This window comes from Saimiri boliviensis, chromosome 14 (genome assembly GCF_048565385.1).
Source record: "Saimiri boliviensis isolate mSaiBol1 chromosome 14, mSaiBol1.pri, whole genome shotgun sequence".
NCBI lineage: Eukaryota > Metazoa > Chordata > Mammalia > Primates > Cebidae > Saimiri > Saimiri boliviensis.
Window position 1 is genome coordinate 61,922,626 of NC_133462.1, and position 13,347 is coordinate 61,935,972.

Below are 13,347 nucleotides of genomic sequence, written 5' to 3' on the forward strand. Positions count from 1 at the left end.
TGGCAGCGATCACCCTGGGAGGCACAGAGGAGGGCAGCCCCGGGATGGGAGGATTTTAGTGAGGTACGTGAACGTGTCCTGATCAGGGAAGAAATGCTCAGGAGTGTGATTCACAGGTGGGGCAGCCTCTGCCTGCAGACGCAGCCACCAGGAGACGGGCAGGGGAGGAGGGCTGGAGAGAACGGTTAGCATCTGCCTGGCACCATGCTGGTGGTCACTTGGCACGTTCTTTTATACAGTCCTCATGACAACCACTGAAGCCCATCTTTCAAATGAGGCCCAGGGATAGCACAGAAGTAAATGAGGGCAGGGAGGCATCACAAACATTTTCATCCATGCCTTGAAATTGAGGGAATAATAGTGCAGTGAGTTTTCCTAGAATCCATCTATGAGCTTGAAGAAAGAAAAAAAGGGGCCAGGGTGATGGGACGACAGCTTTAGGTCATCTTGGTAAAGAATAGCCCTGTCCCAACCATGCACAGTTAATGGATCATCAACGCAGGCGAGCCCAGAAGGGCAAAGTTGGGGAGGCAGAGAAGATGCCATATGGCAAAGCTGGCCAAGACCTATGTCCATTGCAAGGGTTGCAACATGGACCCAGAATTTACAGAAGCCCTTGAGACCAAAGGGATTTAGCAACTGAGACTGAATTGGGCAGAGCAGGTAGCATGCAAACAGGCTAAGACAGGTCCACGCACACAAAAAGCCACGCTTGGAGGTAGGGAACTAGGAGAGACAATTTTGGAACTGGAAGGAATCTCCACTGCTCCTGCAATTACATTCTGCTGAGTCACCCTCTGTTAGTCGGTTGGAATTGGGGGTGGGAGTGGAGTGAGTAAGGCAGAAATGTCCAGGGGTCACAAGTCCCTGCCCCATTGTCCTTGCATTCATGGCACATCTGTACTAGGCTCAGGACTCGCCGTGTTATCCCTGCATGGAGAGAGAAGAGAGGCACTAACCAGAGGCCTTGGCTTCAGGGAGGTGTGACTGTGGGAGTGGGAAGTGGTAGAGAGGGGAAGGCTGAAGGGACAGGCAGTGGGAATGCAGCATCGCATCCAGCCAACCTCATTTCCAGCCGTGGCTGTCCAGTACACCCCAATCCCTAACTACTCGGAAAACTCAATGTACAATGTGTTTCTCATGGAAGTCTGAAGTTCCAGCCCATACCCAAACCCTCCCAATATCTCACCAGGGAAAACAAGAGCCACTTCATGGGGCGTTATAAGAATTATTTGAGATAATTTATATAAAACTTATATAAAACTCTTAGTATGATACCGAGGACAGATGATATGCTTAACAATTTACAGTTGCCATTAGTATCATTTAATAACAAACTTAAAAACTGAAATTGGAACTCAACAGAATTAAAACCTGAATTTCTAATTCTTATCATGCAGCCACTACTGCACCCAGAGAGGGTTCAGAGTACATCTGTCCAGAGGACAACAAGGGAGTCTCTATGCCTTTAATATATATCTTCATTGCTGGAACTCATGGCCTCTCCCAGAGGTAGGTGAGTAGTAGTAAGGGAAGGAGAAATGAAACAAGACAGAGATGTAGAAGACAGGGGAGAGATGCTGACTGTCAGCAATTGGCTCATTGCCAAAGAATGTTGAGGAAAAGGAGGGACTCTAAATACCATCTCATCTAATACTCACAGAATAGGACAGCAAGGCTTAGACAGGAGTAATCTCTTGCCCAAGATCACATCTCAAGTCAGTGGCAGACCCGAAACTACATACTACCCTCAAGATGCTACCTGCCATCCTCTATTCTTTCCAAAAGGCTGAATTTATCCCCCCTTAGAAAAGGAAAAAAGAGCCAGTGCTTCTCAACTTTCACAGCAGAAAAAATAGCTGAGATTTATCCAACCCCAGAGCTGCAAAAGTCTAGACTTCTGTTCTGCAAGTCCCCTGTTCTGCTCTCAAGGGGCTGCTTAAGAGCAGGGGAGACAGTGGACTCCCTGGGGCATCTGAGGAGGCAGAGGGCAGGCCAGTGTGAAGCCAAAAGCCCCAGGCCTGGAGAAGAAGGGACTTTTCAGACAGGGCAGGGATCGAGGGTGCATTCCAACACAGGGGCCTCTGACCTCTCCTTGCCTCCCCTCCCAAAATGCAAGTCAGCCTGAGAGGAAATCCACAGAGGTCTCCCTGAAATTTTCAGACATGGACTCATAATTTGGGGGATATGGGGGAAGGGAGCAGCCAAAATCACTCTGTTGCCTAGAAAGCTCAATACTGCCAGGTCCCCTGATGCTCATGGAGTAATCTAGACCCATGAGAGTCCTGGCTAGGACTGGCCATCTTACCTAACCCTGTCAAATGGGTTTCCCCACATCCAAGTGGGTGAGATGCAGAAACCAGAGCCATCTCTGCTCAGCAGCTCCAGTCATTTCCCTGTACCATCTGTGACTAAAATGCCAAGAGAACACAGGGAATAGAAGGGCAGTAAGGCCCAGAGGTCATAGCAGATACCACCTTCCACAGCCCAGAAGACAAGGGCAGCCTGGAAAGGGGAAACCACAGATAACCCAGGTCTCCTTCCCCAAAGGCTGCAGCGACCTGGGGCAAACACTGCCTTATCCATTCCCTTGTACAAGCAAAATGGCCAAATGAGGAAGCTGGGAGACATGGAAACAATGAGCAATTTCAACTTTAGTAAAGAAAGATTCCACCCTGTTGAGGGCAAACAAAAAAAAACCCAAAGTTCCTACAAAAAAGACTCAGAGACAACGTGGAAGAAAAATACAGCAGCTGTTTGAAAATGCCAATTGCCTAACAGGCAATGTTAATCAGAGCTTAAAGCACTGTGTTTCTGGACTTGATCCAACTTATCACCTGAGCCTCTGACCCTGCTGGATAACTTCAAGTCACTTCCTCATCTATCTTGCTAACCATGGCACAGCTCAGTTCCTGCCACAGCAAGAAGACAGCTCAGCCCACACAGCCCAGCACCAAATGACACGTGAGGCTCTATACACCTAAAGGGCCAGTGTTTGTCAATTTGCCTCCTCCCAAGACGAAAAACTATCCTGCCCATGTGCAAGGGCTGAGAAAAGACTCTGTGTTATCTCAGAGAGATAAGAGAAGAGAGAAATGAGCTATTTTATTAATTCTGAGAGTATTTCCTCTTGCCCAAACAACCAGTAAATTCCTAAGAGGCAAGGATCTGGCCTTATACTTTTACTGCACTCCCCAGTCTGCATAGTACACAGGGCTTGGCCTACACCAAGTACATTCTTAGTATTCAGTGGACAAATGGCAGCTCACACACCCCTCCCATCCCGCCTTCCTCTAGTCCTGGGAAGTAGGGCCTACCTCGCCATACTGGGTGCAGTAGGTCTCAGGCTTGGTCAGTCCACAGGTAGATGAAGCTTGGAGAAACCGGGTCCTCCCAACAAGCAGGTCCCCGACAGGTGGATAACAGGCCCCACGGGAGCAGGCTTGCTGGGCATGCAGGAGGCCAGGCAAGGCTGAAATCACAGAAATAAGTGATGGTGCAGCCCAGAAAGAGAGGGACCTTGCTGGCCACCCCAGTATCCTTTAGGGGAGCCAATATTAGCAAGATACCCTCTCCCTCACTCAAGCTTCCACTAGCTGCTGGCCGTAATGATTACCGTATTGATTCTATTAGATTTTAAAAGTTGATTTTATATTCTAGAACTCGAAACTTGAAAAGGAGAAGAAGAGAAACACTGGCAACCAAAAACCATAGTGACCCTAAAATATGGCTTTTAGAATCAAGCTGGAGACATAGACTTGGCCATCAAGACAAGGTCCACAGCTCTTTCCACCTGCATCGTGGCCTCTGTCAGCAGCCCAGAGGAGGGTTGACTGCTAAGCCACTGGTGGAACATTAAGAAAGGCCTGCATTCATTCTGCTCCTTTATCTTCAAAGCGGCCCCAACCACACTTTGTGAGTGCCCAGCTACAATCCACTGGAAAACAGGAACTTAAGCCACAGTGGCTCTGGAACCAGCTTGGGAAAGGATGGGAAACTGTGGAGTGCACTCAGGAAACCACAAACCACCTTTGGGTAAGAATAAGAAGACATTTTGGAGCCTTTCCAGAGAGGCAGAGAATCTTCTTCCCCAAAGGACAAAAGGAATGGGGAAATCTCACAGGTATACCCAGTAGACAAGTATTCCCAAATGGAGGGACTACAGGTGACAAGTGATGCCCACACTTTGGTAAACTCTCCTCCTACCAGTGGCTGTCACCTCCCTGCCATATAACAGGGCCTGGAAGGATGAGAAGGGGTACTTACCAAAACACAAGAGGAAGAGTGGTCTCATCTTCAGCCAATGGGGTGAGCCCCAGAGAGGACCTTACCTAGGACAGAGCAAAGCAACCTGGGTACAACAGTGCAAACCCCTAGAGCACACTAGCCCCTTTTCTTTTCTGTTTCTAGACTCATGATTTTTTTAGAAGTCTTTACCTAGGGTCCTGATCTAGGACACTTGGAGCAGCCCATGCATCTGTAGCCAAAAGCTTGGAAAATGCTGGAGCTCTAGACCCTTGTTTTAAGCGGTATGTGACTCACAAGGTACCCTGGGAAAATCCCATCCCCTCCCAGATTCCAGCTTCCTCCTCTGAAATGGACGGGAAGGAGTGTGGACCCTGCCCTACCTCACACAGCCGTAAGGATAACATGGGGAGCAGGAAAAGGCTGAGCCCTTTGCAGGAGAAGAGCTGTAGAAAGGTCCAAGGCCTCGTTCCTGCCCCAAGAGAGAGGGCTGGCTTTTCTCAGGAGCTAGACCAGCAGTCTCAACCCAGTCCAGCCCAAAGTGGATGAGTCAGAGTGGCTGACAGCCTGGAGGCAAGCCTCTCCTGCCATCAGCATGGCCTCCAATACCATCCAGGGCCACTTTGAGTTTGAGATTGTGTATCCACAAATCTGGGCAAAGCAGGCAGCTGGGACACAACAGGGAGAGATGCATGGCTGTCTTTAACAAGTAAGTGTAGATTTCATCTGAAAGGGAAACAACCCAAAATGTCTTCAGTGATGGGCTGGGGCTCAATAAAAGGTGTGGAGCTGGGACCCCAAAAACAGGGATTCTGAGGGAGGCTGGGGAAGGATGCTCAAAAGCCACTGTGGGGTCCCAGAGGCAGGCCTGCCTTGTGGAAGCATGCTCCACTCTTGCTCATGCGATGACCCCCTCTGCCTTGACTGGGATGCTCACTCTGCTCCAATGACAGCCACAAACTCCTTTGGCTAGGGTGGAGGGCTGGGGGCTTGGCAAGGCAGGGGCAGAGGGAGAACTGAGGACATTCCTGGCATCTTTTAATTATAGATCCTAATGCTTCAAAATCATTCTTTCCAATCTCTCTCCCAAAAGAGTCATGAGCCCAGGGAAGGAACATGTGCCCTGAGGTCCCACAGCTAATGATGGCCTAAGAGAGGTGCAGCCTCTGCCTCTCATCCAGTGCTTTCTCAGCTCTCCCACCCCCAGCCGGAGATCCCCCTGGAACTAGGCTTTCTGAGCCGGTCCACCCTTTTCACTTCCTTTTGTGCCCAACCCCAGATCTGAACCTGCTTTCTTCTAAGTCACCGGGACGCTTTTCAAACGTGAAAAGGCAATCCAAACTGTAGCATTTTAACCTAGCGTTTAGAGGTGAGCTCACTCAGGTGAGCGCCCGGGAAGAGAAATAAATCAGGCCCTGCAACCAGGGCGCAGGCACCCGGAGACACAGGCCTCCTCCCGCATCCCGCCCCCACCAGGCAGGTAAAAGCAGGTAACATACCTCACTGTGTTCTGCCGTTCTTTCTCCAGATCTTCTGAAAGCTCCTCTTGAATGTGGGGGTCTCCCCTCCTGGCTCCCAGTTTTTAAACAACGGCCTCACCTCTGGAGACTCCCTGGCTGGGTGTAGCCCCACCGCAGGGCGGGTCTCAGGAATCTGGCAGCCGTCACGCCCGTCTGTCGTCACTGCACCCCCAGCTCCCAGGACAGGACTGGGCAAGTGGGTCAGTCGGTCGGTCCCAGAGGCCTTGCAGTAAGCTCCATGGTGCCTGCCTGCCCGTGGGGGCTGCAAGGGGCACCACAAGCAGAAAGCACCAGGCAAATGTCAGTGATCTTCAGAAACCAGTATTCCTAGGGTGAGGAAGTGCCCTTGCATTTGTGCCAGGCAATGAACTTGGCATTGTCCCAGGGCAAGCAGGGACCTGGACCATCCCAGGCAAAAGACCAGGCAGAGAACACGAAGATTAGGGCTTATACAGAGAGTTAAAGCCCAGACATGTCACTGGGCTGGAAGGTGAGAAGACCCAAACATCCAGGACCCTGGAAAGCACCATTCCCCTCCCCAGGGTAAAAAAAGAAAAAACACACACACACACACAAAACCAACTTCTTGGGGAATTGGGAAGATCCTTAAAAGCCAAGTTTCATCAGGAAGGATTCAAAGCTCAACTCATCCAAGGAAAGCTTAAGAGAAATGAGCAGAGTAGCTCTAAACATTCTCCTCCAGCTCCCTCCGCAGGGTTGGCAGGGAGCCCAGGGACAGGTAACGGCCTGTGAGTCACTCTCCCACCTTCGGGGAGGGTTCGTCTCCTGGCCCCTCCCTCCCTGGGCAGGAATGTCCGCCTGGAGGGCCAGAAAACAGACCTGACCACAAGTGGTGGAAGGAAAGGCTGAAGCATAGCTAGACTAACAGAGTCAAAACAGACTTTCCTTGGCCGCCTGCCAAACCTGAGAACACAGTTTCCTTTGTGGGCTCCTTGCTCAGAGCTCCTGGGCTTCCAGCCACTGTAAATGGAAGTAGCAGGTCCAAATGAAAAGGCTGGTCTCACAGGACACTCTTTCCCCAAGGTTAGGGTCGGAGAGCTTTTAGGGAAGCCTAGAGGGTCATCCAGTCTATATCTTGGCCCTGGAGAGCCTGCACTGACACTGTTTTGGAACGCTCATGCCTCCAAGTTTCTATTTAAAGGAGATTCTTAACTATCTATTTCACTTTGTCAGTGTCTCCTCAACAGGAATGTCTCTACCATTGGACGGTTATGTCCAAGAAATTGGTTTGAAGACTCTTAAGGCGAAAATGTAGAATTTTGTAAATTAAACTGGGCATTTCTAACACTCAGGTTCTAACTTGCCATAAATTCAGGTGGGCAGAAGAAATAGTGTAATTAGCAAGTGGGCAGTAAGTTGTTTAGATGCATAATTGATACTCCAATAAATGCTAGTGTCTTGGCCCCTGTAGGCATTCCAGTGAAATCTAGCTCAACTCAGCAAGTCAGGGTCAATAAGAGCAGTGTGCCTTCAACACAAAGAGACCTCTCTCAAGTTCCCCATAGAGAAGGGTCGCCCCTCACATTCCTGTGTTTTCAGTTCTCGCCTGGTTGACTCTTTCCACTTTCCTAACTCCCTGAACAGAGCTCCCAGGAAACATTCACCCTCTCCCCATCACCAAAGGATGTGACAAAGAACTCATTAATAATTAACTCAGCAGAAGAGAGCAGGTGTTGCAACTCCAGATCCTCAGAGGAGACAAGGCAGGGCAGGTGTGCGGTGGGCCTCACCATGAATAGCTGGGCCCTTTAAATCCCCCTCCTCCTCCCTTTATCTGAGGCCATGAGCCCAGGTAAATACACATTTGGTGTCTCAGACTTCACAGGCTTGGGCATGTCCTGGAGTGGTTTGGCTTCGCAGGAGGGAAATGCCAGTTGCTGTGCTTGCCTTCCGCCATGTACTCCCGGCAAAGTCCAGGAAGCTGTTTGTGCAGACCCCCAAGAGCAGCCCAGCCAGCCTCACTCTTCGGGGATGCTGATCCACTCCCTGCAGAACGCCAGGGCTCCAGGCACACGATTTGGAACTTCAGAATCCAATTTGTTCAGAGTCAAGTACCCTAAAATAGAGCCTGAGGCCAGATTGGGGTCTAAGATGAAAGGGGAGCAGTAATGTCGCTCGCCCCTCTCAGGCTCCCCTGTGTGCACGCCTTTTCTCTCTCCCTGCACCCCTCCTCCTACATCAGAGCACTCATCTGCCCTACAGCCTTGGCTTATTAGAATGCGTGCTCAGGAAAGGGCTAGTGAAATCATCCTGGACTTCAGTGTCACTCGCACCTCATCACTCCATCAGCAAATTCGGTCAGCTCCCACTTCCAACAATAATCACAATCTACTTCTGCCCTCCTGGCCTGAGCCTCTCCTCCTGGGACATCTGCAACAGCCTCCTCATTGATATATGATCAAATCCCAACACAGCAGGTTATGTACCTCCAGCTCAGAACCCTCACATGCCCCTATCCCACTCAGGGCCAAGGCCAGAGCTTTTTCAGAGTCTAGCAGGCCCTACCCCACTTCCCTCCCATTACCTCTTCAACTCTACTACAACGGCCTCTATCCCTGCCTTAGCTCAGGCTTAGAGCTTTGGCTCCAGCTGCTTCTGCTGCCTGGAACACTCTTGCCCCTGGATATCTACAAAGTTAACCCTCTAACCGCTTTCAAAGTCTTTGTTCAGTTCCGAACTTCTCAATGAGGCCTACCCTAATCACACTATTAAAATTACAACCAGCTTCTCTGCCCCATCCCTATCCTCCATAACAGCACTCCTGGTACCACCTACCATACATTTTGGTGAGTTTTACTTACTTGGTAGGGGAACATCATTTACAAGCTTCAAAACAACTATATAATTTACCTACTTATTTATTTTCTCTCTTCCAACTAGAATATAATATCCAAGAAGTCAGAGATTTCTGTTTTATTCACTATTGTTTTCCAAGTGTGTGGGAAGTAGAAACATTCCCTTTTAAAGTTTCCTTTCTTGTTAAAGAATAAGCGTGCTAATAACTTCGTGAAGCCCTATCCTATGTAACTGTTAGACATGCCATGCTTACAGGCACATAGTATATTCTATGTCCTTGTACTTTAACCAAGATATCTGTGCTGGACGTGCTCACGAGCATGTTGTAGCTCTCCATTGCTTTTACCTATTTAGAAAAGTTTTAAGTTATTAGCCAATTGGGTTTTAGTTTAAATTGTGCGGTCTGGCTCCAGCCAATGGAGATCAGACACAGCAGTATAGACAACCTCAGATGTGTGAGGAATAAATTTGTGTGTTTTCCTTTGTTCATTGTACTCGCATGGCATAACAGTTAGCAAGAATACCCTTCCTGCAGTCCAGGAAGTAAAATTGCATTGCTAAAAGATCCTTTGTCTCAGTGCTCATTTTTCTTTGTGGCACCGAGAATCTATTTCCAACAAATTGGCAACCACAAAGGGATACATTCCCCTCCAGAGTGGTCTCCAGCTGACACCCACCTGGTTCGAGGAATAAATCAACCTTGTCTCTCAGCAATGTGGGGAAACGGAAGGCTTCAAGCTTTAATCAGAATTCTAAAGGTTAAGTATGTGTAAGTGTGCATGCGAGAGAGCAGTGTGAGTGGTTCCTCTCTGCAAAATCTGTAATCATTTTATACGGTCTAGAGGCCAGAGGGAGCAAAGTGAAGGTAATGAGAGGAGTGAGAGAGACCCCCAAAAGGGTGGGGTGGGGGGGATAGTTAGAATCCTCCCCTGGAAAAAGAAAAGCAAAAGGTAGCCAAGAGAGGGCTCTGGAGGAGCCCCAGTAAAGGCCCCCTGAGGCGGCTGCAGCGGTGCCGGTGTCTGGGTTAGCCACTCGATGGGGTGGGGCCCAGGAAGGCAGAGGTCACAGGCACACAGGGGCCAGGCCACTCTGAGTGGCAGTGCAACGGCCGCGGCCAGGATCAGGAGTAAGGAAGCAGCGCAGGTGGCACCGGAAGCGGTGAGTGGCCTGCGCAGGATGGCGGCACCGGAGGTCACCTGTGAGGCTGCTGGCCATGGCCAGGGGTGCCACAGAGGTGGCAGGAGAGGCCAGAAAGCAGCAGCAGCAGCAGCAGCAGGACGTCCAAGTCCGCCTGCTGGGAACCTTGTGGGGCAGACAGGTGCGGCACCTGCACCAGCAAGGGAGAAGACCAGCATGGGCAGTGCAGCCCAAGGCAAGTCCCACTCCGGCCAGCAAAATGTTAAAAATTAAGAAAGAGGCCGGGCGCGGTGGCTCAAGCCTGTAATCCCAGCACTTTGGGAGGCCGAGGCGTGTGGATCACGAGGTCAAGAGATCGAGACCATCCTGGTCAACATGGTGAAACCCCGTCTCTACTAAAAATACAAAAAATCAGCTGGGCATGGTGGCGCGTGCCTGTAATCCCAGCTACTCAGGAGGCTGAGGGAGGAGAATTGTCTGAACCCGGGAGGCGGAGGTTGCGGTGAGCCGAGATCGCGCCATTGCACTCCAGCCTGGGTAACAAGAGTGAAACTCCGTCTCAAAAAAAAAAAAAAAAAAAAAAAAAAAAATTAAGAAAGAAAAGGTACATGAAAAGACGGTAGGAGAAAGTGTGTGAAAGAGAGAGACAGGAAGTAAAACTAAAGGAAGAAATAGTGTAAAGAAAAGCTTTTCTTTTAAAAACTCAGGCAAAACAACTAAGCCAAGACAGGTTTAAAAAGTTTAAAAAGGAAAATTATAAAGTAAAAAAGGAGGGAATTGTGGGAAGTAGAAAAGTTCCTTTTTAAAGTTTCCTTTCTTGTAAAGAATAAGCGTGCTAATAACTCCGTTAAACCCCATCCTATGTAGCTGTTAGACATGCCATGCTTACAGGCATGTAGTACATTCTATGTCCCTGTACTTTAACCAACATATCTGTGCTAGACGTGCTCACAGGCATGTCCCAGCTCTCTATTGCTTTTATCTGTTTAGAAAAGTTTTAAGTTATTAGCCAATTGGGTTTTAATTTAAATTGTGAAGTCTGGCTCCAGCCAACGGAGATCAGACACAGCAATGAGGATGACCCCAAATGCATAAGGAATAAATGTGTGTGTTTTCCTTTGTTTAGTTTACTCTTGTGGAATGAAGGCTAGCAAGAGTACCCTTTCTGCAGTCCAGGAAGTAAAAATTGCATTGCTAAAAGATCCTTTGTATCAGGGCTAATTTTTCTTTGTGGCACCAAGCATCTATTTCCAACAAAGTGCCTGGCATATAGTAGGTGCTCAATACTTGCAGAATGAACGGATCCATATTAAAGTACAAACTACTGACATCATTCAATGCATCCCCCATGCCTTTTATGTGGAGTTGCATTCTCAGAGGAGACAATCCAGCCTTTGGGCACCGGAATGGATTACTAATAGTGGAAATTCATGTATCAGCCAGAGTGCGGAGGTCTTCTTTGAGGCACCTTTCTCCAATTACAGAAATGTCACCATATTGATAAAGGCTGTCTCCTTCTTTGCCTGCTTCTCAATCATTCCTGGCAATGTTTCTGTCAGGGTGTGGAGGTGGCATTAGAAGCTACTGTCTCCATTATCCATCTGTTAGGCTCGAACCATCCAAGTTGCTAGGGAGATCATCCAAGATCTGATCAATCGGAGATCAAGGGATAGGGAAAAAAGAAGGGAGGAAAGGGGGAAGAAAAGGAGAGAGAAGAGGCTCGAGGGGCTAAGACAGCCTGGTCCAGGCTGTGACTCTCAGGGGTTGGAGGAAGGGGCACCGGGTGACTCAAGCTCAGGCCACACCTGAATACAGTGAATCATGGTGAGTCCTTGTCTATGGGACAGGGTGGATTCCAGGAACTGGAGATTTGCCATGTGACTAAACCTGGCATTGCCCTGCACTATAACACAGCTGCTCAGCTGTTCAGACAACAGGTCACACTCTGTGTGCCTCCCCAGGAACCAGGGAGATAAAATAGGTTTGTTATGTTACAGAGGCACAGATAGGAGCCCAGCCTCAGGAAGGGAGAGGCTAAGCAGGACAGAAGCTGCCTGCCATGAGTGACTCTTCCACACCTTTCCTTATCTCCCCACCCTCACCTACCCAACCTCAATGTTCACCCAGTGGACAACTGTGCAGACGGCTAGAACCTGAGGGCTGAGAGCAATCAGGCAGTTGACCTAAAATCACTGCAGCTGACATCTGCTGAGGGCTCACAGTGCCCAGGTGCTGTTCTGAGCCCTTTGCATGTATTCACTTACTTAATAACCACCACAGCTCTGTGGGGATAGACAATTATCCTTATTTTGCAGACAAAGAAAATAAGGCACATTCTCTGTAACTTGGCCTCAGCTAGTAACTAGGGATTTGAGCTCAGGCCAATTCGCTCCAGCACGCATACTCCTAACTATTACACAGGGCCGAAGATGGGCCACATCGCCTGAACTCCTGGAGTTCACCCTGGCTAATCCTTGGCCCAGAGTCTACCAGATTCTGGACCTCATGTCTCCCAATGTCTAAAAACTCCTTTTTGTTGGCTGGGCATGGTGGCTCCTTTTGGGAGGCCAAGGCAGTCAGATCACCTGAGATCAGGAGTTCAAGACCAGCCTGGCCAATATGGTGAAAGCCCGTCTCTACTAAAAATATAAAAATCGCTGGGCGCGGTGGCTCAAGCCTGTAATCCCAGCACTTTGGGAGGTCGAGGCGGGTGGATCATGAGGTCAAGAGATCGAGACCATCCTGGTCAACATGGTGAGACCCCGTCTCTACTAAAAATACAAAAAATTAGCTGGGCATGGTGGTGCATGCCTGTAATCCCAGCTACTCAGGAGGCTGAGGCAGGAGAATTACCTGAACCCAGGAGGCAGAGGTTGCGGTGAGCCGAGATCGCGCCATTGCACTCCAGCCTGGGTAACAAGAGCGAAACTCTGTCTCAAAAAAAAAAAAATATATATATATATATATATATATATATATATATATATATAAATTAGCCAAGCATGGTGGCAGGCCCCTCTGATCCCAGCTACTGGGGAGACTGAGGCAGGAAAATCACTTGAACCTGGGAGGCGGAGGTTGCAGCAAGCCGAGATCGGGCCACTGCACTCCTGCCTGGGCATCAGGGTGAGACCCTGTCTCAAAAAAATAAAAAATAAAAAATAAAAAAACAAACTCCTCTTTGTGCCCTTGTTCCAACCCTTGGAGCACTGATACTGTCTGGGGCTCCAGGAGTAACACTGATGCTGTAGAGACATCTAGAACAAACCCCACCTCCTTATTTGTTTTCTATATTGACAACCAATTTTGTGTGGGCACAGAGGGAGAAGGTGCTGGCCTCCAGTTCTTCCATCTCAGCGGCTCCAGCACATACCAGCAGGGTTTCTTCCCTCATACCAATAGGGGCGGCTCTGGCCAAGGACAGGAACATGTCAGGAGACGTGGGAAGAAGACAGAAGGTGACGGCAACATTGCAGTGAGCTGACGAGGTTAAGCAGCGGGCATGACGAGAGGATGACACAACTTCCCCTTTGCCAAAGGAAGGGGATCCCCTGCCCTGAGGTCAAGCACCTGGGCTGCCACACGGGCTGCAGCTCCTTCTGCCCTGCCTCCCAATGTGCCCTCCAAA

General features: G+C 49.3%; 1 protein-coding gene across 3 annotated transcripts in view; it reads right to left on the bottom strand.

The window, feature by feature from the left end:
- Window positions 1–13,347, bottom strand: part of LAMB3 (laminin subunit beta 3) — a 176,429-nt gene that overhangs the window by 39,727 nt on the left and 123,355 nt on the right. For all 3 annotated transcript variants that reach the window (XM_074385119.1, XM_074385118.1, XM_003930407.4), the window contains 3 exons: window positions 5,745–6,092; window positions 4,267–4,331; window positions 3,318–3,472 (listed from right to left, as the gene is read on the bottom strand). In XM_074385119.1, the coding sequence (XP_074241220.1) occupies window positions 3,318–3,472; window positions 4,267–4,294 (183 nt within the window). In that variant the 5' untranslated portion in view covers window positions 4,295–4,331; window positions 5,745–6,092. The remainder of the gene's footprint in view (window positions 1–3,317; window positions 3,473–4,266; window positions 4,332–5,744; window positions 6,093–13,347) is intronic.